The 24175-nt window shown below is 42.9% G+C and overlaps 2 protein-coding genes across 6 annotated transcripts in view; one reads left to right on the forward strand and one right to left on the reverse strand.

Annotated features, from left to right (window-relative positions):
* The window catches only part of SMAP1 (small ArfGAP 1), a 91866-nt gene extending 88036 nt beyond the window's left edge, over nucleotides 1-3830 (forward strand). For all 4 annotated transcript variants that reach the window (XM_068183770.1, XM_068183771.1, XM_068183772.1 and 1 more), the window contains 2 exons: nucleotides 212-543; nucleotides 2850-3830. In XM_068183770.1, coding sequence (XP_068039871.1) covers nucleotides 212-543; nucleotides 2850-2984 — 467 coding nt within the window. In that variant the 3' untranslated portion in view covers nucleotides 2985-3830. The remainder of the gene's footprint in view (nucleotides 1-211; nucleotides 544-2849) is intronic.
* On the reverse strand, nucleotides 3279-23650 carry B3GAT2 (beta-1,3-glucuronyltransferase 2). Of its 2 annotated transcripts, none has more exons than XM_068183775.1 (4): nucleotides 23542-23650; nucleotides 11007-11151; nucleotides 4460-4608; nucleotides 3279-4380 (listed from the first exon to the last, which is right to left on the reverse strand). In XM_068183775.1, exons 2-4 carry the CDS (start codon nucleotides 11149-11151, stop codon nucleotides 4294-4296), a joined length of 381 nt encoding a protein of 126 aa, XP_068039876.1. In that variant the 5' UTR covers nucleotides 23542-23650; the 3' UTR covers nucleotides 3279-4293. The 2 variants fall into 2 exon arrangements, with proteins under 2 accessions (XP_068039876.1, XP_068039875.1); XM_068183774.1 differs by lacking the exon at nucleotides 23542-23650 and adding an exon at nucleotides 22250-22933.
* Nucleotides 23651-24175: the final 525 nt, after the last annotated feature.

The raw sequence follows: 24175 nt of genomic DNA on the forward strand, positions 1-24175 counted from the left end.
AGAATTTCTTAGCAGTTAATCTTGTGGTGAATCCCTTTTCTTTTGAGAGTTTTAAAGTAATGTTTTGCTTTTACCAGAAGCTAAATTGGCAGCATTGACATACAGATGGACAAAGTTATCCTTACAATTATTTTGGTGCACTTCTGACTTATGGGATGGGGGTGGAAAATCATAAGACACTTCTGCTGAAATCTTCTCTTCTCTGGTACAGGTATGTTCATGGGGTCATCTTCTATGCCATTTACCACACAACCATCAACTCACTTTCAAGGCTTTCCAGCCATGGGAGTTCCTGTGCCAGCAGCAACTGGGATGATGGGAAACATGATGGGACAATCAGTGCCAGTTATGGGACAAAGCACAGGTGTGATGGTAGGAGTGGGAGTGCCCAATGGATTTACTGGTACTGCACCAACTGGTGTGATGGGACTTCCTCAAACTGTCGTTGGACCTCAAGGTGGAATGGTGGGACAGATGGTCACACCACCACAAAACAAGTATGGATTGCAACAAAACCAACAAGCTCAATGGAATCTCTCTCAGGTAAAGACTGGCCATTTCCAGACAAGAGTGCTTTAGGAAGAATGATGCTTTTCAGATAGAAAATGTGTGGCTGTAGGAGGAAGGTTAAGTGTATCCAAGTTAAAGACTACTGGACTATGAACTGCTCAGAGGCACATGTTAACAAACCAGTGAATAGTTCAATGAAAGATAACTACTACGAAAGCAGAGAATAATTTTGCCAAGGTAGACCAAACTCAGTACTCCGCTTCCATAGCTCTTCTCATCCTGTCATCAGAGCCAGCCAAGTAAAAAGCTTAGCTCAGGTAGAGTTACAAAATTTGGAAATGAAACACAGCCTTATAACTAAAACCAAAATTTAACTACTTGGGGATAACCATTAACAATTAATACTTTCATTAACAGATTTCAGGATAAATTTTGGTGGAATGTGAAGTGCTTTCTGCTCTTAACATTTTCCTGGAGATAATTTGCTTAGGTGCATCTGTTATTTATCTGTAACATTTCCATCCTATGTATTAAACATGTTTCAAAGGTTCTCTAGAAGGGTTAATGTACATGTAGTACTGTATTTGTACATTTTCCAAGGAAACATCTTGAAATCAAGTATTTGAGCATTTATTGGGGCAGGGTGAGGCAGAGGGATCAGACCTAAATTATTCCCTTGGAGTTCAGCATGGATGATAGCAACTATTTTTTCATACTATTGTTTGTATTATGATAACAATATAATAATTCATGCTGCTTACTTAGTAATGCAGGAAGAGAACCTTAGTGACTGACTTAAATTGGATGATATGAATTTTTACTGTTCTGTTCCATCTTACGGTGTGAACATTTATGAAGGTAAACAGCATTTCCTACATGGATAAAACAGCCCCTGTTTGAAAATACAGGCTGTCATTCTTTGAAAAGTAATTCTTAAAGGTGAGAATTTCAAAATGTCAGATAAAAAAAATCTGTGGATATACTGGGGCAGTCTTTTCATAGGTAGCTAGCCTTAAAAAGACCCATATCAACTTTGAAATTAAAATCTTGCCTCTTACCAATTACATGTTAAAACTTGGCTCCTTGAACAAGCTCTTCACATGTTTCTGTACCCCTTGCACATCAGATGTTGTCAGTATGATGACATTCCACAGTCTGCAGAACCCTGATCTAAACTCTGACTTTAGTTGAAAGGGGGAGAACTTGCTTTACCAGACTAACTATATAGTCTGCTGCTTAAGAATTCTACTCCAGAAGAGGTGAACCACTGGGTAAAGCACATTTTTATCACCCCTACTTGTATTTCCAAGTTCAGTGGTAGCTTGTTTCTGCAGATACACAGTTCTGTGTGAAAGCACATGGAACTTAATTTTATCCTGAAATACTAGTTTGCAATTTACTTGAATTTTTCACCACTGTTTCAGTTTCATTTTGCAGCCTGGTATTGTTCAGTCATGTTTAAATGAACTCTGATTTTTACCTAGTGCTGCCTTTAGTTTGAATCAAATGTTGCTTATCCAACATCTCTTTTCATTGGCTCTGATTATTAATTGCTCCAAAAGCTCTTTTGCTCTTAAACTCATTTTGACATTGAGCACTTAAAATTACAGTGACTAGATATTTGTAAAGACTAAAAATAGTTTTGCAGCAGCCCTAAGGTGAATGTGCTGAATTTTTAATTCCTTCCCACCTTTAACTAGATGTTAAATTCATGTGAATTTAATTTGATGTGGATTATTTTACTTGTTTTTTAAGGAATTACAGTATCTTGAATAGATTCTTTAGCAAGGATGGTTGGATAATACTCAAGTTTATAAATCCACTTCATTCTTTGTTGATTGTCACCTAAATGGACAATTTCTGTAAAAACTGATTTAGTCAAGATTATGAAGTCTCCAAAGAAATGTTCCTGAAAAAAAAAAAAAATCTGGAGCTGCAAGTGCAGACAAGACTATATTACTGGCTTTGCTGTTTCTTTATCACAGTTATGACAGGTTTGTTCATTATCTTTGAACCTGTGAAAGCAAACTTTTACCAACCAGCCACACTGGCCACCTCCTTCACATGCTGACAGTTCTCATGCGACACAACATACACCAAGTGCTGCAGCCCATCAACTGATGTATGTTGGTGGTTGAAGGGCTCCAGAAAAGCTGGTAGTATGAGAAAAAGCTTAGAAACTAAGATGGAGTCAATATTTTTATTTAATGAGAAATATTTTTAGGGAAATGTACTTGTAACTGGGTGGCTGGTTGGAGGCAGGACTGCTTTTGGCCAGCAGCGTGCTGTGTTTCAGTGCCAGTGCTAACCAGGCTCGTGTGTGTGTGTGTGCTTTGCAGATGAATCAGCAAATGGCTGGAATGAACCTCAGCAGTTCCAGCAACGTGATGGGCTTTGGCCAGCCCCCTAACACAGCCGCAGGATGGACTGGAAGCTCCTCTGGCCAGACTCTCAGCACACAACTGTGGAAATGAAAGTTGCAATAGAAATCTTTCCCAGAACAGCCACCTAACATTCCGTGTTCAAATACATTTACTTTTGCTCTTCCTTCCATGTACATATATATTCTTTTTCTTTTTCCCCAGCTGTTCAGATTAAGAATATAACTGACTGACCGTGTTGTGGTCTATATTGATTTAAATTTGATGTAGTGAAAAGCAGATCAAATATATTTATACATCATTGGAAGCATTTTCATACAATGCATATGATTTCATAGACCATATTAAGAAGCTGCTTAACCACGTACTGATTTTTTTCCCTCAAAATTCTAGATCAAATGTTTGCATATAAAGGATGTAGCTATCATGTTAGTAATATCCAAAAATATGAACCCCAACCCCCCAAAATTACCCAGTAATCCTGTAGAAGGTACTGTATGAACAAATGTTTAATCATATATAAATAGAATGTAAATGTATCACTGAGCAATGTTTTCTAGTGTATCAAACAAATTTTGTTTCATCATACATTTCACTGTGATGTTGTTATGGTGTGCATAACAGGGAATGTGGTTATTGAAAGAAAGATAAACCTGGATGTTACTGTAGTTCTACAAATCAATAGTTTATTCTTTTAAAGATAAGCATTTGATGCATTTGCATTTCCCGTGGTAAAGTCTCTGACCTGGCTCAGGAGGCAGGCGCACAGTGTTAAAAGAGAACTGACAGCACAATATGCATTCAAGGTAACTCAGTGTGAACAGATATATTTTGTCTTGCAGAGAGATCCAGGTTTATGACAGTGATTGTGTTTACATTTTATGGTGCCTCGTAATGATAAAATGTTATTTCCCTATATTAAAAGGATAAATACATAAATGATTGTGGGCTTTTTATTTCATTGTTGTATGACCTGTTTGCTACTTTTAATGAAGTAGAACATGTTCAGTTTGGAGGATCCATTTATACAGATATTTAGACCAACAGTTCGTGAGTTAAAATCAGTTTATAATTACACCATTAAGCTGGATAAATACAAAAAGTATATACATAAATAATGATTTTGAAAATACTCCATTGCAGCCATGTTTATCTATGTGGAAACAGCGTTAAAGAAAAGGTAAGTGTCAGTTTATTAAGCTGAGAGTTCAGAAATGCATGCAGACAAGTTAGAACAAAGCACACCCACTTGATTTGCTTTATCAGAGTCTCTGAAAGCTTCCTTTTGTTTCCACAGAAGTCTGTCAGGTCTCAGGCAGAAGCAGATGATTTTAGCTGTCCGAACTGGAACACGCGCTGGTGCGTCCATTGTCCTGCCCTTGCTGTGGGACTGTCCCCCCCGTCATACCTCAATGTTGACTGTGTCCAGGTGGTACTTTGGCTCGTTAGCTAGATTCACTTTCTCTGTTCGGGTGTGCCATACAAGAACCTAGGAAATACCATGTGTGTCAGTAAAGTCATCTGCAGAGATGACACAACAGCTTTTCATAAAGTGTAGCAATCGCTACCTTTGTGCAGTTGTTTGCTTTTGGCTCCAGTTCCTCCACTGTTGTTATCTGTTTCAGAAAATCAGATTCTTGCATTCCTGGTTGAGAACCACGACGCTTGAATACGGCTTTGGGATGCGACAGGATCACTTGAAGACTCACAGCAAATCCTTTGAGAGAGGGAGACAGGGAAAAAGGTTGAGAAAAACCTTTAAGCCTTACATTTTTGTGCAGTTATACTTATGTCTAGAAATCTTCCATGTTCTTTTTAAAAATGTGTAAATCTGATTGTGTGGATAGACAATATTTGGTAGGTTTGTACATCCTACATAGTATTGTTTTGTTTTGCCCTTAAGATATGATCAGATTTTTTTAATTGCACCATATTTTCAGCGTTAAATCTTAATTTCCCATCACGTAGGTAATACATGCTCTCTTGCCTAAAAGTCAAGTATTGCTAAAATCTTGGGTTATTCTTCCTTTCTACGTTTAATTAAGAAATAAAACTCAATTATAAATAAAATAAATTGTATGCAATTCATACTGTACAAACCATTCTACACTTCAAGGTGAGACTCAGGAAAAAAGGTTAAAATATGTTACAAATGTGATATTTACATAGCTTTAGCCTGTAGATTTTTAACAGCCTTGTTGAGGAAAGACAAGTCATACTAATGCTCTACCTTGGGAATAACTTTCAGCAGCAGTGGTCTGACAGGCAGTCTTGAGCTTGGCACAGCACGGCTTAAAGAATTTATTCAGTGTACACACCTCTCTGCAATGCTTTTCTCTACTAACATGCATCAGGTTCCTTGAAGGAAGACTGCAAACTGAGAAATCACTGGTTTGAACAAACTCACCCTCTCTGAAGAAGCTACCATGAATCTCTAATTTGCCATTATTTATAGAAGTCTCCCGTTTTCCTTCAGCAATGCTCAGTCATATGTATGCTTCTTTAACTATGACTCAAAAACTCGACTGATAGACTTGTAAAGAAAAATTACATTTGTATCTCCTTTTGTCTGATTGCCAAGCCTACCAAAGAAATCCTTTCTTCATCAGTTCAGAGTGGTTCCAGCTGTCCCTATGACACATGTAGTAACAGTTTTGACATCAGTTCTGGAAAACTCCAAGAACATTTAATTCTAAAGCCAGTATTAAAAAATTATCAGTTTAAAATTCAGCATAACTTTCTATAACTTAATGTAATTCTGAGCCCCTTTTAGTAGAAATGTCTTGCTGTTGTATTTTCCTTGAAAGTATCTGTGACTTTACGGGTGCCTTTTGAAGAGGAAAATATAAAGAAGTAATTGCTACATCACATGTAGAGAAAGGCACACTGAAAACACTTTATCATGGTCTTGCTTGTAGGAAGCAAAGGAAGACACCAGGAAGTTTGTTTGTTTTCAGTAAGGATTTGGACCCTGATGAAGTCTATGGGTTGGATGTGAACAGGTCCCAGTTCACTGATGGACAAAGAAAACATTTATACATTAAATCTTTGATGTAGCTTTATACATCCTGTCCTGCCTGAGGTAGAGAATAGGTGACTGCATGGACAGGGCTTACCCACACCCTGCAGTGCAGACTTGCTTCTCACTCCTTGTAGCCTGGCCATGATGGAGCAAAAGGTGGGCTCTATCTCAGTGCTCTTGGTAGCCAAATGTAATCATTTGGGAAGAGCTGAGGGTGAGAGTTTAAAGTCCCTCAGCTACAGACAGTATGTACAGTCAGCTTGCTGCACTTTCAAAGGGGCCCAGAGAATTAGTACTGATGAAAAAACAGTCTGCTTCAGTTTAGTGATTTTGGTTAGGTTTTGTTGGCCTTTTTTCCTCACATAAAACAAACTATAAATTTTGAATGCAACTGGGCTTTAATAATTTTGGGCACAAAAAAAAAGTTATTTTGCATGGGAAGGCATTTTTGGAACCCTGATCAGCTGTGTGAGCTGCTCTTTTTAAATATATTTAAGATTCAAGCTGCCCATGCATAAAGAAGAAAATGAAGTAAACACCAAAATTAGTGTCCCAGATTTTAGTGCACAGAAATAATCTCCCTCTAAGCAGAAGAAGCGCAGATTTTCTGCTGTTTATCTTTGCGGTGTCTGTGTGGCTCCCTGGACCCATAGCCTGTACTTAGCCATACATTAATTTCTCTTGTTGCAAGGCTTGCTCCTCTGTTGAGAAAATTGCATTGAGTTCTGAGGGTGGATTTCTCCTACACACAGATGTTCAAGTGGGCCGTGGCCCTTGCATGTGACATGTGCCCTCGGTACCATGATACTGCAAATTGTCATTTGTGGGTGCTGTGAAAACTATTGGTGCCATCAAGTAAAAGTTAAATTATAAACTGAGTGTCGCAGGTGGCAAGAACGTGGGCTACTGTGCACTGACTGGCCTAAGGTTTGTTTCCTCGGTCAGTGTCCATGCAGGTTTTTTTTGTTAAAAGAATCCAATAAAGCAGCAACTTAAAGAGATAAAATAATTCAAGGAGACTTATCTCCTGGCTCTCTAGTTCTTCAGCTCTGCTTTATAATGGCTTTATTTTCACATGTATGGCATTTTGTAAGATGGATTTGAGAGAAAAGCACTTTCTAGTGACAACTTTTAAGTTGACTTTATCAGATGTATCATATTGATGCCAGAAATAGACATCTCAAGTTTTGACCAGACTGGCACTAATTATTTCTCTCAGTAGATAATGATCCTGTGCTAATAGATGAAAAGACACTGTTGTTTTGAATTCTATCACTAAACAGGGATTTATCTGGGATTACTGTCTCCAGTGTAGCATAATTGAACAGTGCTTACATGCATACGGTTATTTTACTTAGTCATTATTCCTACAAGGTCATACTGGGCTTAACTTCACATGAAATGCCACAAGACAATTTCATAGCTGGAATGTGAAGAGGTTTCGGGGGTTTTTTGGTGTTTAATGCAAGGTTATAAATTAAATCTAATTGGCTGAAGAACCACCTAGATAGGAATTAATTTGTTGGAGGACGAGATACCTGGGAGACATGGCAGATATTACATCTGTTCTTTCAATGTAAGCTGTTTCTGTTTATTCACACCTTGACTTGCGTTAGACCAATGCCTTCTCATAAAAGGCAGAACTATTTTTCTTCATCCAGTTAAACTTGAGCCAGGGTTTAAAGATTTTGTTGCCATGGTTAATGCAATTGCTTCCTGAATGTTCTAGATAGGATAGTAGCTGAAGGCAAGCTAGAAACTTGAGTGTTTATCATTTCTGGAGTGTATAAATGCTAATGCTCTGTGCTGATGTTGGAACAGATGTTCTGGTTTCCACATAGATCAAGATCCCACCTTTGGCTTGGGCTCTATGGCTTTCAAGTTCTGTTCTCCCTGTGGTGTACTTTTTGGGTTACAATAAGGCAGAGATGTCTAACCAAGAGGTTTTGTAGTTAGGAACAAATGGATCTGCTGGCATTAATTCACCATGAAAAAGGCACTTGATTATAAACTCAGTGTTTAAAACAGTATTTATCCTTGGATTGGAGGGGAGGTTGGTGTTTTGGTTTGGCTCTGGGGGGGTTTTGAGTGCTGGCTGCCATACCACTTAAAATTTTTTTGTTTGTGACTTCCAGCAGTGACTCTTTCAGATTCAGTTAAAATATGCCATGTTTTGCAGTGCTGTGAATAGACTGGCATTTTGCTCAGGGAACCCTAAGAAATATGAGATGTACTGAAGATCTCATGACTATAACAAAATTTTAAGAAAATACAATAATAAAAGGTGGTTGATCAGGCCCTAGCAGAGGCGCCTAGGGCACAGTGGATAAGCTGTGGACCCAGAGTCCAAAATCTGCTAGCCCAGTGATTTACAGTCACATATTAATCTCTGTGACTGAAGTAGCTCCTGAAATGCTAATGCAAAGCAAGTATCTGCCTTCTTGAACAACCTTCACATTAGGACAATCACAATCTAACTTTTTTTCTTGAGTGATCCAAAATTCTGGCACTAGGAACAGGCCAAAAGTAAAACAACATTTAATGTAGGAGACTTGGAATCAGATCCATACTAAATAAGTTTTTTCCACAGTTTTTGCTTTCTACGTTCTCTCTCACTTTTCTTCCCCAAGGGTAAGCAAGTCTGTGTCAAACTCTAGAACCCACCTTGATTGAAAACTGAAGCAGAACTTTGGAAATACCAGAACTAATTCATATGGTGTGTTGGTTGCCAGGCAAGAAGCAACACAGGAAATGACTACTTTGCTTTCTGAATCCAATTTAGTGTTGGAGAATAGCAGTATCAGCCACAATTTTCTCAAAATAAATAACCAATGTTTAATGAACTGACCCAATGTGATTGCCATGAGCAAGTGTGTTTCAAGGAATCTGGGGAGGTTGACCAGTTAGGGTCATTGAGCTGAGCTCAATGAAATCAGCTGGACCTGAATTTGGCCTTGCATTTTGCTGTCTAGAGTAAGAATTTTAGTTGCTTAAAGTCAAGGATGTGCTTCTCTGAACAGCCACAAGTTAAATTGGTGATCCCAAACCTTTTAAGCCATCACTCTGTTCATACCCAGTGTCATGATCAAATTCTTGTGATAATCACTGTGAAATTCACTAAACCAAAGGGAGCCTCCTTACCAGTGCATTGGGACATGAGCACAGAACATTAATTGTAGACAGCTGATACGTCTCCATATCAGTATTACTGTATGCACCTATCCTGTTTGCATGGCAATATTTTTAAGAGATCCTTGATGTTCCTTATGTGCAGCATTCAGTATAACCTAAGTTGCTTGTGTATGGAAAAATGGAAAAATGCCAACAATGTACTACAGCATGGACTTAGGTTTGGTAGCAAATCCCTGGAGGTGTGTTGGGAAGTCAGGAGGGAAGGGTGAGGGTAGGAAACTATGTTGACACACATCCTGTACCCTGCACCTGCTCAGACACCTATGCAGTTCGGGATTTGCAGTTCTGTTCCTGTCTGACACTGTATTCCTGAGGGGAATGAAGATGCAAATTTCACATCATTTTTTTAGCAGTCTACACTGCATCCATTTCTTTCCTTGCTGAAATTAAAAATTTAATTCCGTTTTTTCAGTATTTTTTGAAGACTAAAAGATCTCTCGCAAAATAGTAACTCTTTGTTTGTGGTTGTGCAATAACTTCCTGTAAGTTTTGGAGGGTTTTTTTGTCTATGTGACCCTCCCTGACATGACTTTGGTCAAAGCACAAGCAGGGAATGCTCCTAATGGACCTGCTTTTCCCTCATGCCAGTGATTTAGCCAGCATCTGCAAGGTAAACAACTTAAGAACTTTCCATATATACCTTCATGTCTAGGTTAGAGTCCCTTGGCTGATGTTGTGTAATGGCTTTCTGCCTGCTGCTGATGAATTATGGACCACACTCACCTTTGTAGTGCCATCAGTAATCCCTTCTAGAGTCCAGTATGAATATGTATCTGTAAATCCACAGGGACTGTTCAACTGTACAGCTGCAGTCCCTGACACACTGCATGGTTTTGGGCATTGAATACCTGCTTCACCCCTGAGGAATGCCTTTATGTGAACACCCAAATACTTAGTTTTATGCCAGGTCATAGTAATGATGTGAAATACCTCTACAGTGCAGAAAAATTCACCTGATAACCTTTTTGTCTTTGAGGTGATAACAACCATTAGTCCTCCTTTATTTACTCTTTAACCACTTGGACTGTAAATACTGTGCATATTTTTATCAGTAATTTCAATTAATATAATAATACTCTGTTAAGATGAGAAAGAACTGTACACTGTCCTTTTCCCTCTCTCAAAACATAGGGTTATCAGGATTTTTAAAAAGTGGCTATTTCTACCCTATTCTTGCCCTTGTATTCCTACTTTTCCTCTTCTCTCCTGAGTACAGAAGATGTCTAAGCACAAATACCGTATCATTTGCTGGGAAACCAGCTTCTGCTATATCAGAAATTGGACCTGTGCACAGTGGTGATTCATGTGGCAGTTGTGAATGTATACAAAAGATTGTCTAAGCATGGACTGTCAGCAAGACAGAGCTGTGTGGTGTGCAAACTTCACTGCAGAAGATTGATTATATTCATTTTGAAGCCTTTCTGCCTTCATCTACCAGGCAACAGCTGTCAGTGATTTTTCCCCTAAGCCCAGTGTTTCAAACTACATCCATCTACAGTTATCACTGTCATTCCAAATAACCAATGCAACATGAATAATTTCATGATAAAGTAGCATTTTGCAACATGAGGTCTAAGAAGCTCTGCATTTTTGCTGCCTGGTTTAGACTGATGACAAAATGACAGGCAGGGACTCCTTGCAAGAATTGTTAGGATGAATTAATTTACAATTAACTTGTTTCAGATAGACAATTCACACAACATAAAAGCCAAGTTGCCACATAAAAATAAAAACAAAGTAAGTTCAGATACCACCAAGCAGCAAATTAATTAGACAAGATGTACAAGCTTAGACTTCTAGGATAGTTAGGGCCAAAGGGCCTACGCTCTGCCAGCAGTTCAGAAGTTGAAGCTGCTTAAATTGAGAAATGGAAACATTCATGTATCGTAAGTGAGCCTCACCTGCCATGTCAATAGCAAAGGGCCTGTCAGCTCTCCAGCCCGTGTACCAGCCGACGACTTTGCCATTCTCCACGACCGGGCGCTCGTAGCGCCGGCCTCCCACCAGCCCCACGGGCCACACGGACACCTTGCGCGTCGTCCGCATCTGCAAGAGGCAGGCACAGCGTCAGTGCCAGCGCTCCCAGCGGGCTTTCCTGTGCATGCTGCTGCAAACCCACATCAATCATCAAGGCTAGGAATTCAAAAGCAATTCTAGCTTACAGACTGTGGCCCAAGAGCTGTGTGTGCTCACTCATTTTCTGTGAAATCTCCAGCTCTGTAGTCCACAGGCATCTCAATTCTACTTTAAACACCCTATTCATGATATCTTTTATACTAAGAGTTTTTAAAGCTGTGAAAAAACAGGGAGTTTTGTTCTTGTTTGTTTGGGTTTTCAAAGGCATAGTAGATCTTTTTTATCTGCAAGACTGCAGCATTCTGGCAGTGGGCTTATGTCTGTAGATAGCTGAGATACTATAGAAACCCAGTGAGAGAAAAATATAATAATGATTAATACACACTTCACTAGGACAAGTACAATTAGTTTGGGACTTGTTAAAAATGTATTGAATAGAGAAAATTATGACACACAACTCTTTCCTACCTGCAGCAGGCCTGGGATGCAGCTCAGATCTATTAAAGATTCATGAAAAAAGATTGCTAAATCTAAGTCTTTTTAACGTCTGTATTTTCCCTTTAAAACCTCTGCTAAATTTCTGAGAGGGACAAAAAGCAGGCCAGGCAGGATGCTTATTATCACCAGCAGCAGTTTTTCCCAGTGATGTAAATTAACTAAATGCAAAACTGGACGTGTGATCCTTATCTAGCATAGAAGAAGCCATAGGTATGAAAAAATGACTGTAGCAAAAATATCCATGACTGGGAGTCACTTCAAGAAGGGCATTGAAGTGCTGGGGCATGTCCAGAGAAGGGCAGCAAAACTGAGGAAGGGTCTAGAAAGTGAGTCCTGTAAGGAACAGCTGAAGGAGCTGGGGGTGCTCAGCCTGGAGGAAAGCAGGCTCGAGGGGACCTTACCACTCTCCAACTGTCTGAAAGCAGGGTGGAGCCAGCCTCTTCTCCCAGGTACCATTAGGAAACAGCTGCAGGCTGTGCCAGAGGAGGTTCAGGTTGGCATCAGGAAAAAATACTTCACTGAAAGTGTTGTCAGGCATTGGAATGGGCTGCCCAGAGAAGTGATGAAGTGACCATCCCTGGAAGTGTTCAATAAACTGGATATGGCACTTAGTGCTATGGTTTAATTGATGTGGTATTCAGGCAAAGACTGGACTCAATCTTGGAGGTCTTTTCTAACCGTAAAGATTCTGAGTCTGATTCAGTGACTTCAGATAACTGGTTCGGTGGTCCATTTTCCCCAGTACACAGGAGATAACATGACACAAACCTTGACACACTGCTCCCCATGGGAAAATCAGACGGTCTGGTGTGAGAACTTGAGCAAGCGAGTGCACTGACACAGAGACTTACACAACTTAACCACACTGGTTCAAAAGCCACTGTTTTAACTACTGTGCTTTAAATATGGTTCTATTTAAACAAGTATTAAACTATTTCAGTGTAATGTGGGCTTGATTTGATCTATTCTAAAAACGGTCTCGTCTTTTGTTGTAATTGAAACTTATTCCTTGGGGAAACGTTATCCCTTTTTCCTTCCAAGCACTCTTCTCAGCAAAAACAAACACAGTTTTACATATTTGTAACCGCAGTCCCCTATTGATGGATGCTGAAATAAAAGACAACCTTGGTTAAATATTAAACACTTCCCTCTCTCTCTGCCAAGGTGAAAGATTTATCATGCATATTATCAAGACTCGCAGGAGTCACACCAGGAAAAAACAAAGACATCACGTCAGCATGGTTCACATTTCTAAGCTAGAAACATTAGCAGATTCTTAGAACTTTCACATAAAGTATAAAATACATATGTAAAAATCCACAAAAATGTAGGCACACACAGAAGAAAGACATGCACCTTCTCTCCCTCTGATTATTTGTGTATCTTCAGATTTATTAAAAATTCCTCTCTTCTGCCCTAGTAACTGTTGCAGCAAGCTAGAACATTTCACTCAGTAGCAGCAGCCCATAGTGCATAAGAGCAGAGTATGTATTCAGCTGGCAATATAGGGAATTCTTGTGATAAGGATTCTCTCCAAGCCATTGCCTGGTTAATTGCCAGTGAGAGGCTGCCATGAATCTTTCTAAGGTTATTGATAAATGTATTTACCTGCAACTGTTCTTCCTGCTTAAGTTTAACTTTCCAATCTCTCCCACTCCTCCGTGTAGTAAATGCAAAGTTAGCTATTTGGGTTAAATTGGCTATGGGTATGGACATCAGCCATACCTTCTCATGAAGATCTCTTAGCTCTGGTTTTAATGACACATCTTTTTTGCTTATTTTGTTAACAGCATATTTACATTAACATCCAGACACGGACACAGGGAATCATCCTCTTGGGCGTATCTACACAGCACCATCAAGCTACATTCACCTAACTATGCTACACCAGTAAATACCCCAAGATAAACACACATGGTGCCATTAATACTTCCTGGAGGGTGTGGATACCTGAACAAATCATTAGTGTTCAGAATTGCAGTACTTTGGCTGTCCTGTGCCAACTGTCTGTACCTAAACTCAAAATGCCACAAGACAAGGGCAGGCATACTCTGATTGCAAGAGAGTGGCCAGAGCACAGTGCACCCACACCCTGCCTGTGTGCACAGTAAACGTTCGGGAGCTCTACTACAAAATGAGCCAGGTTACACAGGACTTCTGAACTGGGTCAATAGTGGCCTCAGCATCTATGCTGGCAGAACCAGCTAGATTTACATTAATACTCTACAATACACAGTGTTTTGGAAAGCCTTGTCAATCAAAAGTATTTCACTGACCTCATAAAACCAGCACAAAATGACCCAAGAAGTTTTAAACTAATAATCGTGGATCAATCTCAGTGTCTATAAGTTATGCAGTAAAGCCACCACACGTTAGATGCAAGTAACCCCTTACAGAGCTCCTACTTCTGTCCTTGGGTGACTTTATTCTTATGGGTTACATTTTTGAAGAATGAAATAAGCAGGTGTCAAGAATACAGCAATTCCTTTAAGTGAAAGCTGAAATAGCACATCTAGACCAGTATTTATGCTAATTCTGAAATACCTCTCAGCCTTGGGATATGCTAGGCAGATGAAAGTAGGAATATTTCTTTTAATCTTCTGAGAGTAGCATTACTGCAGTTAACATACTGATATGTGAAAGCTGTATTTATGTATGATGGGGAAAAAGCTATTATTCAGATTAAAAGGCCTGCTTGCACCTGGAATTTTATGCTGCTAATCATCAGGACACAAAAAAGTGATTAAAAATGTGTTAAATCTGAATAACTTTAGAGCTGTGGGTTAAACAACTGCCAAAAATCGTAGGACTTACAAACAGCTTCCTAAATGACTTTTCTATCTGTCGTTGTAATGACAACAGTGGCACAAGCTGTGTTAACAGCATTTAAAGTCCTGGTAGCTTACATGAATGATATTCATCTTACTTACACTTCACTCTCTGCAAGTCAAGCATCTGCCCTGTCCTAGTTAAGACTTCTGCAGTTAATGAGCAGAGATAGGACCCCCCCAGCAGGATTCATCTCGCCTGGCTTGGACAGCTCTCTTAAGGTAGAAATGCTTTTGTCCTCTGTTTACCATTTGAAAGGGGGTCTTGGGCATAGGAGGAGAGTGATGTACTGGGTGGGGAAGATGGTAGAGCAAACCTGAATGAAATAGGAGGGGGAGGAGAACTGGGAAGGAGTGGGGAAGGAAATGACAGGAGAGATGAGTAACAACTGACCGAAGAAATGCCAGTGAGGTGAAGGGTATACAGCAGTAAATACAGTAACAACAGAGTAATCACTGAAGAATAGCAAATGAAATGGAGGAAATGGAGCTGAGCAATAAAGACAGTGATAAAAGCATTGCTAAATTTAGCATCTCATTAGTCAATCAAGAAAAGCTGCTTAATGGGATGCACTGGACTGATGGATAGGGAAGATACCAAGCCAGTAACAAAATATAAAAGCCCAAGGGGAATGAAGGCAAATGACAGAGAAAAGGAAGCATGGCTGTACTTCCTACAGTGAAAAGGCTTCCAGATTGGAACAACCAACCTGCTGTTTTTGCAGCATGATGTCAATGTGTTTCTGTTTGGGATTTAAAGCCCTCTGCGAGGGCAAACCTGCTGCCACACCTCGTAAGCTTTTTGTCCCTGTCATTTCAACCCCTGTGTGATTTGTGATCTGTCCTGCTCAGGCTACAGATTCACATCCACGCTCATCCTACTGATACTCCAGCAGATTTATATGCAAAATTCTGATTTATTACTACCAAAGACAGGATCTAGAGCTCCTTCACTATAACTGTTCCTCAGGACAAAATTTTATGGGTTAAAGCATAAGCACAGTCAGGTTCCCTGTCAGTTCTCACACAGTTCTCTGCATTACTCACAGGCCATTTAAAGCCAAATTCTGCTTCAACAAAACTTACATGAGAGCACTATGGCTCAGCCAAACAGCTCAGCCTGATGCTGTGGCTGTTTACTGAGGCTTTTGACTGAGTTCCTGCCCCTGCTTACCATAATTTCAAAGGAGGTACTAAGGCATAGAAAACCTGTGCCAGTGGCTTTTATGGTCCAGGAACTGGGATGCTTAGGGGTTAGGAACTTCAAAAGGCAAGCTTGTTGTTGGCAAATTTGACTGTGAAGTATATTGTCCATGGGAACATTTGTAGAAGGGATCTCCAAATCAAAAAATTGTCATTCCTTGATGTAGCTTCTTCTGCAGGTCTCACAGGTGCTCTGCTTCACCATTCTCCCTGCTAGAAAGCTTTCTTTCCAAGCATCTGCTCTAAACCTCCTCTGCTAATTTGTACACAATCTACATTGCAGAGGGAGGATAGATTAATTCTCCCTTTTCTTCAGCAACATTTTATATATAAGGTACATGACTAATGTTTCTAAATTATACCAGCATCCTTGAGCACAAATGTCAATATTGCTTCCCTGCAGAAGAAAACTGTACCAAATTTAACTAAAGCAGTTAGCAGCCAATTTCTGTGGACTGGGACAACTTCCAAAACATTTGCTACTCATTTTACTTCTGGGTCCTTCTATTTACTGGTTGCCTCATTCTACTCCCTATCATTCTACTGGGCTGTGTTCTAAAGACTGTGCCTCTAAAGACTGTGCCTCTAAAGAGCTGCTGACCCCATGTAATTAATTTCACAGTAACAGTATCAGTTTCATAGGTAAAACTGCTGCTGCCAGTGCAGAAACAGAGAGTACTTGGTACTTTGTAACCAAGCAAAAACCTGTTTCAAATACCCTTTTTCCCCCCTTTTTTGGTCACTGTTTCCTCTCATTTTTATGCTATTTAATTCTCTGCCAGTCTTTTCTTATCCAGCTTCTTTAGCATAGGTATTACATGTCTATGTGGAAGAAAAATGTCAGTGTGCATTTAAAATCTGTCATGTACTTCTAAATCATTTATATACTAGAAAGGTATTTAATGCACTGCTAACTCATATTTGGATCACTTTTTATTCTGAAGAAAATAACTAATGACTGCCAGCTAATATTTAATTCTGTCTAGACTACTGAATGTTATTTTTAAGACTATTATAAAAATCTGGTTTTTCCAACCAGCTCCAAGAGATACAACAACAAATTTTCATGTTTTCAAAGATAAAGAGATTCACTTATACTACTTTTAAATATTTTGCATAAATATATCCAGTAAAAAATACACAGAAGTTAGCTTAATACAGTGTATAAAAATTAGGACAGTTATGTAAGTGTTTTTGAAGGAACACTAACACTTCCCTAGTCAAAGCTGGAATAAATAGTAAATATTCACCTCTTCTATAATGCATTTTTTGAGATCCCCTCAAAAAATTTTACAAAGATGATCACAGGAAAACTGAAGCCTGTGTCACATGCAATGCCAGCAAGTATTTCTGTTCTATTTTTAATAAACAATGAATTCTTTTTTTTTAGGCTACTGAAATGGCAGTTAAAAGCCATTAGAATATCTGCCACCTTCATATATACCTTTTGAGAGGGAAGGGCAAGGACACAAGAAAATTCCTTCAGTCTCATTCTATAGCTCTTTGAATCTTGAGCTATCTGTAAAGACTACCTCAACTTAGGGAGAGCAGGATGAGATCTGTCCTCTCATACCTCCTTTCCAGCTTCAACTCTACCATCATATTAGGGCACTCTTGTGCATGAAACAGCTACAGCAAATTGAATCCTGGTCCACAACTCAGAGGGCAATAGGACTTACTGTTTGGTAAGTTTGGGTTGGGTTTTTTTACCCCTGAGAAATAACAGTTAGGGCTGTGATCTACTCTGAATTCCATGCTGCAAGGCTGTATCCACATCACACCTTAGAGTGTGGCTATCTCTAAGGAGACCCAGTCTGCAAATCCTCTCCTTGCACTCAGACAAGACAGTGGAATGTGCCACACTTGCATGCTCTAGGCACCCAGCAAACATTGCTATGAAATTCTGGACATTGATGACCAGAAGCCTGAGGGTGGCAGGGAGAGGGAATATGGTTTTAGATAAAAGCATCTTAATTTCAAATATATCTCAGCTTAGGTGTCTGAACAAAACACAAGCAAAAGTGGCAGAAATAACCTAGACAGGAATCTCTAAAACTCAGTGTGTTTTCAAAAGCAGCAAGCTCACTTTCAGACAGATACTGGAAGATCTTTACTCCTCATGCTGCTCACCCTTCACCTTTGAAGGTTTCAGGGCAGTCTGCACAATCAACAGCAGAGTGGATCTCAACACTAATTCCTCCAATTTGCACACATATCCAAACATGGACCATGGAAGTGATGGCCTTTAGCCAGCTACTCATCATATGGAAAGAGCAGAGAAAATTCCTGAGACACAGAAACACAGGAATTCTGTGAAGAGTTAAGGGAAGTGGAACTTAGCTGTCTATCTTCAGTTTCCAGTGCTTAGGTTAATCCTGTTTTTAAAATCTCTCTGTGAAGGTGGAATGCCAGTATTATCTAAGTTTTTTTTTCCCTCTGGAAGTTTAAAATGTGAAATCAGCAGTTGCTAGGCATCAGTCACAATATTGCAATAACTTGCATTCAGGAATAAGATGAAGCACAAATGCACCAGAAACTATAAGAATCACTCCAAAATGAACAGTGTGTGGTAAAAAATAGAAGCTATGGTGAGTCATGTGGAAACATTTGTAAAACATCTTAAGTACAATAGGTGGAATTCCAGGCCTCTCAGTGGCTTTTTTATGAATGCAGGCTGACTTCTAATGTAAAAGGTATTTTCGGAAAGCAGACTTGTTTTTGATGGAGAGATGCACAAGGACACCTCCAGATAAGCAGATCATACCTTAACAGAAAATACATAAATTATTTCTGTGGTCTCAACCCCAAAATAATAAATGACAAAACACGATATGCCAGATGACAGGCATTAAAGTAAAAGCATGATTTTTCACCTGACCACCACTACACTCTCAAGCAGAAAGAGTTGGGAACAACTTAAAAGCCACACCTCTGCTCCTGGAAATATTTCTTTGTCATTGCTGCAGCCCCATTTAGTACTCTAAAGAATTTCACAATCACTGAACAGGTTGGTTCCTTCTTTGCAGCATTTCCATGTAAGATGAACCTTTCCTAACAAAATGCTAAACTGAGCCAATGCTGTAGCAGCAGAAAGACAAACCAGGCTTTCCACCTAATTCTAGAGGCAACAACTAAAACTGTTTAGACCCTGCCCAGTTCAACTTTGAGGACATCGTTTCACCAGTCAAAAACTGACCTATCCACCCACATGCCATCGTAAGTCTTAGGAAAAAAGATAAACAGCAGCCAAGGGTTCCAGATTTACTACAGAAGGTAACATTTTCCAGACTACTGTAAGCTGGTTTTTTTTTCCTGATTTCCATGAAACACAATCAGCCTAGGTCTACTGGGCCCAGCTCACTCCACATCAAATAGAAAGTACTCATTCCTATAAGCACCAGGCAGAAGTACTTTGGACAGAGATTAGAATTTCTTCATCAAATGCTCTCAGAAGTATCCCATGGTATTCCATGTCAAAGCATGCTCCTTTTTGATCACGGCCTCATGGTTTATACACTACAGCTCACAGGAAAGCCTTTGCTGATCTTGCTTTGTTAAAAGGCTCCATCTCCTGTAAGGACACCAGGGAAACCCACAGCAAAAGAGCTCTTCCTTAAACCCAATGCTTCACGACGAGCAGTTCCCTTGCTCGCCTTGTGCTCCGCAGTCCTTCTTGTTTGACCTCTGAGCAAAACATTTCCCTAACGCAAACATTCCTCTCATGCTGGCTTTACAGTCCTAAGCAGCCTTGGTTCCCATCTCCCCGAGGCCCCACTGCTGCCCCTGGAACCAGCTTTGACTCAGCAGCAAGCCATCACAGAGAGGACAGACCTGCTATCTCATAAAGCAGCAAATGTCCAACGCATGCACCTGCCTGCACGCAGTGCTGCTGGCACTGTGTGGCTGTCCTGTGCCCGTGTCAGCCACCTGCTGAAAGTCACACAGCCAGCACACGATGCTGCTTGGATGAGAGTTCAGAGCTCCTGTCTCATCCTACATTTAAACTTCTCCCTCCTAGTGAGGAGACTACAGTTTATCAGACCTCCTTAGGGAAAGCAGCTGCTGGTCTGAAGAATTGTTCCTGGCAGGGCAACAAACTGAAAAAATTCCCTCTCAGGTATAGTTACCACCTTTTCCATAAGAGGAATTACTACCAGATTTCATCTGCAAACAATGCATTCTGAAGCTGTTCTTTTCATGCTTGGAGAAGACAAGTATAATTTACATTCATAAATCAATCAATTCCTGAAGGGGAGATCAGGATTTACCACAGAGTTGTCAAGCCAGAATCCATGAATACATGGATTTTCTTTTATCGAGTCAAGAAGCAACCAGCCCTCTAGCAGTGCCTCGACTGCAAAATCAGGCTCCTGGCTCACTCTAAATGTAACCTCCCACACGTAAAGGCGCATCCCGTTGGCAAAGCCTGCCAATGGACTTCTGTTAACTTTGCCAGGTCTGCAAGGCTTTCCCCGTGTTGCTACCAGTGCATCCCAGAGACCCTGCCAGCAGCTCCTTAGTGACCCCAAAAAACACTCGCAGGAACTCGAAGCGGCAACTGAAGCAAAAGCTCCTCCTCTGCTCCTGTAACTGAGCTTTCCCAGCTCCCCATTTCTCAGGGAAAACTCATTCATGCATGTGTGTCTGCCTGAGAACACAAGGCTCAGAACAAACAGCTCTTTCCCAGCAGCTCAGCGCAGGGGAAAGGGAAGCCTTAGGGTTGCAGAGGTTCATGCTGGAGGTTACAATCCTTGTTAGCAAGAGGAAACACAGGTTGCCTGTTGTGCTAGCAATTCTCAAGGTTAACCCTTCAGACAGCTTTATCCCTTCATTTTCCTGCATTTCCTGGCTAAATAGAGAGGTAATTTGTACCTTTCTGTTTCATGATTCACAGCAATTAGTAGAATAATGATAGAAATTTTAAAAGAATAAATGTGACCAGACTTTTTCAATAGCTGTGGAGCACTCAAGAGAAACACCAGCCAATATTGTAGCTTCAGCTTGTCCCTAACATTGGTACTGAACAACAAAAAACAAAAGAAACCTCCAAACAAACAAACAGTAGATATTTGCCAAATATCGTCTGTCCCACATCACTCATCGTGCCAAAGTGTATTTTCTGCTTCTATTAACAGACTCCCTAAGATTCAGTCAAATTAACCTTATTTCTACAAATACATGTGAGCACTCCCATAACATCAAAGACGAGTATGTGAAATTACTCTGCATTATAATGCACTGAGCACAGCTATGAGAATTTTTAAAAAATCAACTGCAACAAAGGTTTAGCCTCTAGGCAAAGGTCCTTAAATTAGCAGCTTCAATGCTGAATGCCAAGTGGGCAAAAGAAGTAGGGTATCCCTGTTGAACGGGGAGCCAGCACCTGCCCACCCACTGGAAATGGAAAGGGATGCATTATGAACCTAAAAACAAAGGAGCCTAAGCATTTCTAAACCAGCTTTCCCTCAGGAATTGCATGTGCTTCACATTTCTGTGTACCACGTTCACTTTAACTCACTGACTGTAAAGCACGCGAGGAGGGGCACAGCTCGGCAGCCAGCGGCAGGGGAGGGGTGTTCACCTCGGACTACAGCTCTGTCCACCGGCACAGCACACAGACCGCAGCATGCCTGAAGCCCTCTGCTGCCAACTTGCTTTCCTGTTTACCTCCTTCATGTCTCTGCCAAGGTTACTTTCCTAGCTGTCACAGAAGATGTGCATGATCTTTCTTCTACTGTTTTATGTCCACCTATTAAACACCCTCCTTCCTGCCAGGGGGAAGCCAGAAAGAAAGCTGGATATCCTCTGCCCCGAGCGCCTGCCAGTTCCCACCAAAATGAAAAAAAGCCCTTCACCAAGGGGAGGCAATGAAGACAAAAACAGGTCCCTTAACAAACGAGACTCCTGAAAGGGCGTTCAGTCGTTACACAAGCGATTTGCTGCTTTTAAGAGCGAAAGGCTTCAGAAAGGCAACTCCACGTGAAGAAGCCGGCTCTGGCTTAATTCATTAGCGCCAAGGAAAAAACTGTGAAGGATGGAGACTCCTGATGCGAGCTGCGCTACAGGAAGAGGGATGCAGCCTGAAAATAACAAACCAAGGAGCACTTTTCAACCCAGTTCTGACAAAAAACACAGGATCCCTTATATAAACCTTAAACTTGCCTCGCTCGGCAGCGAAGTGAGAAAACAGCAGTAAAAAGTTGGGGGAGTTTGGAGAGGAGGGACAAGAAACTTAAAATCAAGAGAGCGGTGGTCACACAGAGGCAGCCCCGGGAAGCCCGGGTGAGGGACGGGCGCTGCTTGACTTGAGGCGGGGAGTGGGCTTGACTCCCCCGTGCCCGGAATTTTTGGATAAGGGACACCGAGTTCGCCGCAAATCGGGGATGGGGAACAGCCCCGCGCGGGAGCCTGAGGAGGGGGAACAGCAGGAGCCAGAGGGGAGGCGGGGAGCGGCGGGGAGCGGGGATGGGGACGCGGCGGGCGGCTGCGGGGAGCGGTGGAGCGTGGCGGCCGAGCGCGCCCCCCTGTCCCGCACGCACCTCCTGGAACAGCTCCAGGCTGTAGGTGTTGTCGTCGTCGGCGAAGAAGAGCACCCCGGGCTGCGGGGGCGGCAGGTGCTGGTGCCGCTGCCGCAGCCAGGCCAGGCCGGCGTTGCGCTGCTCGGTGGCGCGGGGCAGCCCCGGGCGCTTGTAGCGGCGCGGCGTGGGGACGTGCAGGTGCGTGCAGGGCAGCCCGGCGCCCGCCACGAAGCGGGTCACCAGCTCGCTGCGCGCTGCCGCGTCCTCCACCAGGATCCAGTGGAGCCGCGACACCTGCCGGAAGGTGTTGGCCAGGCGGGTGAGCTCGGCCTTCTGCACCGGGCGGCTGTAGGTGGGCGTGATGGCATAGATGGTGGGCAGCGCGGCCTCGGGCCGCCGCCGCGGGGCGGGCGGCCGCGCCCCGCCGCTACCAACCTCGGCCCCACCGCGGGGGGACAGCGCGGGCAGCGGAGCCCGGCTGCTGTCGATGTCCAGCACGATGACGACGATGAGCACCCAGGGCAGCAGCAGGAGGAAGCGGCTGAAGAGCAGGGACTTCATGCTGCCCCCGGCGCCCTCCCGCCGCGCCGCCGCTCAGCGCCGCCCCATAGACGGGCGCGGCGGGGCTGCCCCACCGCGCTGCTCCGCGGGGCGCCCGGGCGGCGGCGGCGGCCGCGGCGGGCGCCGGGCGCTCCCTCCCTCCCGCGGGCGCGGGGGCCGCCGGCGGGGCGGGTCAGGGAGCCCCGCGGTGCCTGCGGCAGCCCGGCGGGGCAGCTGCCGGCCCCGCTCCCGCCGCTCCTCTATTCTGCGAGCGGCCGCCCTTCCTCCTCCGCTTCCTCCTCTCGCTTCACCCTCGGCATCGCCGGACCGGGGCTCAGCGGGGGGCTCTGGGGAGACGCTCCTTCTCCTCTGCTTCCCCGGGCGGCTCTGGCGGTGCGCGGGGGCGTGGAGGGGAGGGCGGGCGGGGAGGCGGGAGGGAGGGTCTCCGCGGGCGGGGGCTCCCGCTCCGCCCCGCTCCGGCTGCGGGGAGAGAGCGGCGGCTCGGGGAGCTCCGCGCTCGGCGTCCTCGGGGGCGGCGCCGGGCTCCGGCCGGCGGGGACGGGGACTCGGGTGGCCACGGGGTGCTGCTTCTCTCTGCGGCGGGCGACAACTTTGGCCGGTGGCCGGGACGCCTTTCCCCGGACAGCGCCCGCCGGCCGACGGTCGGGGCTGGGGTAGGCGGACGGGTCCGTGCCCGAGTACTTACTCCTCGGAGCGGCGGAGAGCCGCTCGCTTCATTTCTGCTTCGGTTTGGGTTTTGGGTTTTTTCCTACCTCGGCCGAAGTAAGAAGTTATAAATAAGGCGGGGTTTGCCGCAGCTCCCCTCGGTGCCCGTCTGTCGGTGTCGCCTCCCGCCCCCCGCCCGCGCTCCCTGGACGGCATCTCCCGTTGTTCGGGCGTGCAGCTTCCCCGGAGGTCACATGGAATTGAGAGCTCCTTCTTAAAAAGCATACGTATATCAGAATTTCGTAATAATCCGCCTGTCTTTATTTTGAGGAGAAGGCATTCATCAGGTGCTGCAACACACATGAAATGCACAATCTAAAACCTCTTACAAATCCTTTCCTCACGGGGAACTTTCCGATGCATTTTTCAACACTCCCTGCTGTCATAACTAAACACTTCCTTACAGCTTGAATTATGCTTTTAAAACTTCATGCTGCCTAAGAACACAGAAGCACAGCAGTAGAGTTTGCAAATTACTGAGTTCTACACGATTCTCTGATTAAAACGTAGAGATCGATTGATGTTCTCACTGGCTTCTGAGCTATTTGAGATAAGAAATAGAATGATTCGTCACTGATACTTTGATTTTTGGTAGGAATAGCATGGCTTGCAGAAATGGGGGATGCCTTCACGCCAGCCTCCTGGGCTTACACCGCTGCTTTCCTTCCTGTTTTATATTCA

Source organism: Anomalospiza imberbis, chromosome 3, assembly GCF_031753505.1.
Source record: "Anomalospiza imberbis isolate Cuckoo-Finch-1a 21T00152 chromosome 3, ASM3175350v1, whole genome shotgun sequence".
Classification (NCBI taxonomy): Eukaryota; Metazoa; Chordata; class Aves; order Passeriformes; family Viduidae; genus Anomalospiza; species Anomalospiza imberbis.

What these genes read in the sequence shown, in the direction of transcription:
- B3GAT2 (XM_068183774.1), bottom strand. Translation starts at nt 22,789, where the DNA reads ATGAAGTCCCTGCTCTTCAGCCGCTTCCTCCTGCTGCTGCCCTGGGTG. An exon ending in GCCTGGAGCTGTTCCAGGAG is followed by an intron (nt 11,152 to 22,249) that starts GTGCGTGCGGGA and finishes TGCCTCTTGCAG; the next exon opens with ATGCGGACGACGCGCAAGGT. An exon ending in CTTTGCTATTGACATGGCAG is followed by an intron (nt 4,609 to 11,006) that starts GTGAGGCTCACT and finishes CCTCTCTCAAAG; the next exon opens with GATTTGCTGTGAGTCTTCAA.